Source organism: Curcuma longa, chromosome 11 (genome assembly GCF_044706935.1).
Source record: "Curcuma longa cultivar G26 ecotype Majalengka, Jawa Barat chromosome 11, ITB_CL_G26_1.1, whole genome shotgun sequence".
NCBI lineage: Eukaryota > Viridiplantae > Streptophyta > Magnoliopsida > Zingiberales > Zingiberaceae > Curcuma > Curcuma longa.
In genome coordinates this window covers 16,392,542-16,397,240 of record NC_133871.1, presented here as the reverse complement: position 1 = coordinate 16,397,240, position 4,699 = coordinate 16,392,542, and the positions used below count along the sequence as shown (strand labels likewise).

Here is a 4,699-nt window from a genome sequence, read left to right as displayed (position 1 = left end):
TCTTTATCCCATGGGCCATGGTTAATATTAAATTAAACGCACAATCACAGTAATTAAGCCTGCAGTAAACTTAATTCGGAAAACCCTAAAAACATAAAAAAATAATTTTAAAAAATAAAAAAGGAAATCTGGAACATTTGATCACGAGAGGGATTGTGGGCCCGTAGTGTAGCATGGTAAGCAGTGTCACGTAGCAACCACTAGATTTGGGGTACCCAATTGAAAAATACACTCGCTTGGACTCACCCTTGTAAATTATTGAGACAGCCTCGTTGATTTATACCTCAGACATTATATTGATGAATGATGCTGAATAATTTATTGCTTCTTGTGCTCTTCATGCACCTCTCAATTAGCTAACCCTCACCAGATGGTTCAACTTCATTTGAAGGAAGGAGGGTGCTGATATACGTATCCACTCCTCCTGTCATACAAATTAATTAACTGCACTTTACTATTATAATTTCCATGCAACATATATTATCTTGTCATCTTGTGACAATGCCTATGCATCGCCACCAACTCGATCGTGCTATTTGAAGCATATATATGTGGCTCCATTGAATTGGATACCTAGATTAAAAAATAAATAAATAAATGGTGATCATTCTTTTCATATTGTTGTCATACAATCTGATCTCGATCCCAACGTTTTCTGTTTTCACTGCATGCTAAATTTTTATTTTTCGTTGTGTTTGGCTTGGTGGTTGAAATATTAACGTCTTTACTTTCGCTGCACCGAAGTTAAAATTTTAGATGATCTTTGTAAAAAAAATTCCCATTAAGTACACGCGCGGTCAAATGATTTGCGTACTTAATTAGAGTACTAATATTTTAATATGCAAGTACAATGTAACCTTTATATATATGTTATCATTATACAAATACGAGCATTATTAACAAAAATAATTATTATTATATTGCTAGCTAGACTTGTTGGTAATAAAATTGTAGGATTACTGTTAGTATCGATGTCGCTATATATATATATATATATATATATTTCATGTTCATCATGGAAAAAATAGTGAGACCTTGTAATTTCAATGCGTCGATCACAAAAGAAGATGAAAATTCACCGAAAGGCTGGCCTCTTCAGACTTGAGGTAATTTGCAAAAGTTATAATTTCCCTTTTAACATAGACAATTAATATTACATTATATTTAGCATTTACACTTCCTTAGATTATAAAGAATTTTTTCCATGTCAATCTCTTCTTGCTCGTAATTAAGCTAGCTCTACCAAAGACAAAGAGGTGATGATTGCGTGTAGACATTGTACTGCTTCTCTTATGCAAAAAATGTGGAATCCGCCACCTTAGTGGCCCCACACGATCGGCTCCACGACCATTGTACTGCTTCTCTCATGCATGCTAGTGTCAACTTTGGGTCGCTTGCATGATCTGTGCACGTGATCTAGGGACCGTGAATCGTAATTAAGTTGGGTGTTCGATCTCTTGGTATTCATTAGACAAGTCAATGCTCTTCATTTTGCTTCAGGTAATTCAAGACTTTCATCGGGAAGCTAGCTAGGCACCATTAATTTCTTCTAGTTCTACAGGGATCATGGCCTAAAGGAAAATTAAGGGGATCTACTAACCGAGCAAGGTGTGGCTAGCTAATTGGAAAGACCACCTTTTGCTTTCCAATGCAAAAACCATTAGAAAATTTGGTTGTAGAAATTGGTTCCATTGTCCAAAAATCGTCATTCTCCTACTTTCTAAAAGCATTCTAGTCTCAGAAAGTTAGCCCGATTGTATATAATTGCTACATCATTTTACTTAAGGCTGGCTAAGCCTCTTTCAACTAATTAAAGAGGTTGAAGCTATTGCATGCTTTAATTTGCCCAAGACATTAACATCTTTCACACGTAACAATGTTTCGGCACAAATGGACAATCCTAATTATTTAAAACTCCAAGTTTACTGACAAAGGTCAAACCAATTCAATTCCAACAAGATGTTCATTTTGATTGAATTAGTTTTTCAATCATCCACTCAATCATTGATCTAATAGTGCGAGTCCTCTGACTTGCTTGGCGATATTATCAGGGAGAATTCCCTGTTTAAAGGGGAGTGAATTTTTAAACATAATAATTCATAAATAACTATATATCTAATGGCTAAGTTTATTTTTTATTAGAAATAAATGAGAAACTGACAATTATGTTCAAGAACGATGAGCCAAGTAGAGTCAGAAGGCGGTTCCAAGCTCCCTGTCCCTCACATTTAATGCCCTTTGGCAAATAGTGGCCTCGTAGGGGCCCCTACACGCACCCCCACATGATCAATCTCCTCCCTCTTTAACCTGCAGGCCCAGTCTCAGATATCATATGCCTCATCTATGCATTTAATTCCTAGACACTGCCTCCTCCGTGCACCAACTGAGAATGTTATGTTAGTCATCGATCATCCACTATATCCACCTTGCAACCTCCTCCATTCCCATTCCTTTTTTTTTTTTTAAGTTTCCACAAGTCCAATCAAATCTAGATTTTATATGTATCATAGATACCGAGCTCAAACTTTGCAAGTTTAGGGTCGGATAGATTTTATCTAATTATAGCTAGAACTAAATAATTTAGTATATAGAAATTATATTTATTAATTAAGTATATAAAAGGGAAATTTATAAATTAAAATACTGCCCCTTCGTTGTATTAAGGGTGGTTGTACTTCCGCCCCAATTCTATATGTATCCATGAAAGTGCCAAGGTAATGTAAGTCACGTGAATCCTTTGAGAGATATATACTTTGGCAATATTACTAATTATCGTTTTAAAATAAAAATTGTTTACCATACAATTGGTTTTTTTTGTCTGGTCCCTTCACTCACTGTATGAGAAATTTGTGTCCTTATACCCACTGCCCACTCATCACTCGCCATCATCATATACCATCAGATCAGCATCTCGTACACATTCTCTCTTCCATTCCGAAGCCGGACTTAGCCTATCCTGATCACTAGCTCTCTCCCCCATCCCCTATCTGATCTCCATGTCTTCATTTGATCTCAACCAAGCTTCCATAGAGGAGGAAGAACATGATCTGCGCGTCCCAAACCACCTATTGACTACTCTTTACCATACATCAGATTACAATTGCATAACTTTTTCTCATCACCAGCAACATGAGGTAATTATTTATATTAAGCACCTTAATATCATGTTTCTTCCTCCCAGTCCTCTCTTTTGATCCAACAGTTAGTGCAACCATATTTTGTCTTTAATTTATAGGTGTATCTAATTGTTTTTTCTTCGTTTTTTGTTTTGGTTTGTGTGTGTGTGTGTGCGCGTGTAGCACAAAGAGATCTTGTTCATGGCTGGATCAAACTGCGACGATCACAGCTTGATTGCATCTGATCCGGCAAACAAGAGCCACCGCGATGATCTCAAACTTTCTCCTTGCGATCCGTTTAGTAGCTTTAAGCGAGAAAAGAAAGAAGAAGCGGAAGAGTTGGGCATTAGGGAGAGCAATTGGATGCCCTCCAAGATGCGGCTTATGCGCAAGATGAAGTATTCGACTCATATGATAGTGAGCAAACCCAAACCGAGTAGCAGTCAAGAGGAGATCCAAGCTGATGGAGGCTTTCCTCTCAAGAATATTACTTGTAAGAACAACAACGACAACAGCGGCAATTCAATCTTGTCCAGCGATATCATCAGAGTTTGCAGCGACTGTAACACCACCAAGACTCCGCTATGGAGAAGTGGACCTTGCGGCCCCAAGGTATTACACAAAATAGTATAACTTTCTCCCCCAATTGATCAAATCACACAGAGTTTTTGAAACTATGGTGCGTGGTACAGTCCCTATGTAACGCGTGCGGTATACGTCAGAGGAAAGCGAGGCGGGCAATGGCGACAGCACTAAACGGAGTAGGAATGCCCAATGATGGCGGCGGCGGCCATGCCACGGCGACGATAACAAACAAAATAAGGAGAGAAAAGAAATTAGGTATTGATCGAACTGATCTCCCATTCAAGAAGCGGTGCAAGATGAACATTGGTACTGCTCCTCCTCCTCCTCCTCCTCCTCCCGAAAAGATTCGCTTCGAAGATGCAACACTGTTAGCCTCCGACGAACATAATAGCAGTTCCACAGTGCTCCAAAAGGTCTTCCCGCGAGAGGAGAGAGATGCAGCAATATTGTTGATGGCCTTATCATGTGGCATTATTCGCAGTTGATCAAGGTGTTCCTTTAAACTCTACTTTAAATTTGTTTGAGCAAGTGTGTTAATTTGCTAAGAGGAATAAATCTATGGAATGAATAAAGTTTTTGCGGGTACGTACTGCTAATGCACTGTTTTGCTGTTATCGAGGAAGTTTCTTGAGGTCATTTTGCACTTGTAGATATTTGCTCTTTCATTATAGTTCTAAATTTGGCATATATGCATGCATGATATGTTTTCACTTTTGCACTTGTAGATTATATATATAATCTAATATTTACTTTATAGCTAAATATATGTTATCCTAATTAAGCCTAGCTAGATCTAGAAAAATTACATGGAAGACCATTCGATGTTACTGAGCTGATCACTGGATCTTTATGTAATTGCAAAATTTAATTATCAATCAGCATTGCTGATTAAACATACTGGAAAGCTACAAATGGCATAAACAAGGACACACTACATATTTGTTGTTATGCATGCATGCAGTACTGGAAAAGCCTTCACTCACTGATTCAGGTACCTT

At 37.8% G+C, this 4,699-nt stretch overlaps 1 protein-coding gene across 1 annotated transcript; it reads left to right on the top strand.

Annotated features, from left to right (window-relative positions):
• The first annotated feature begins 2,945 nt into the window (after positions 1–2,945).
• LOC141842221 (GATA transcription factor 17-like) lies at positions 2,946–4,273 on the top strand. The gene is made up of 3 exons (XM_074730445.1): positions 2,946–3,134; positions 3,300–3,728; positions 3,809–4,273. The coding sequence occupies exons 1-3, from the start codon at positions 2,997–2,999 to the stop codon at positions 4,184–4,186; spliced, it is 945 nt and encodes a 314-aa protein (XP_074586546.1). The 5' UTR covers positions 2,946–2,996; the 3' UTR covers positions 4,187–4,273.
• Positions 4,274–4,699: the final 426 nt, after the last annotated feature.

What these genes read in the sequence shown, in the direction of transcription:
- LOC141842221 (XM_074730445.1), top strand. Translation starts at nt 2,997, where the DNA reads ATGTCTTCATTTGATCTCAACCAAGCTTCCATAGAGGAGGAAGAACAT. An exon ending in CTCATCACCAGCAACATGAG is followed by an intron (nt 3,135 to 3,299) that starts GTAATTATTTAT and finishes GTGCGCGTGTAG; the next exon opens with CACAAAGAGATCTTGTTCAT. An exon ending in GTGGACCTTGCGGCCCCAAG is followed by an intron (nt 3,729 to 3,808) that starts GTATTACACAAA and finishes TGCGTGGTACAG; the next exon opens with TCCCTATGTAACGCGTGCGG.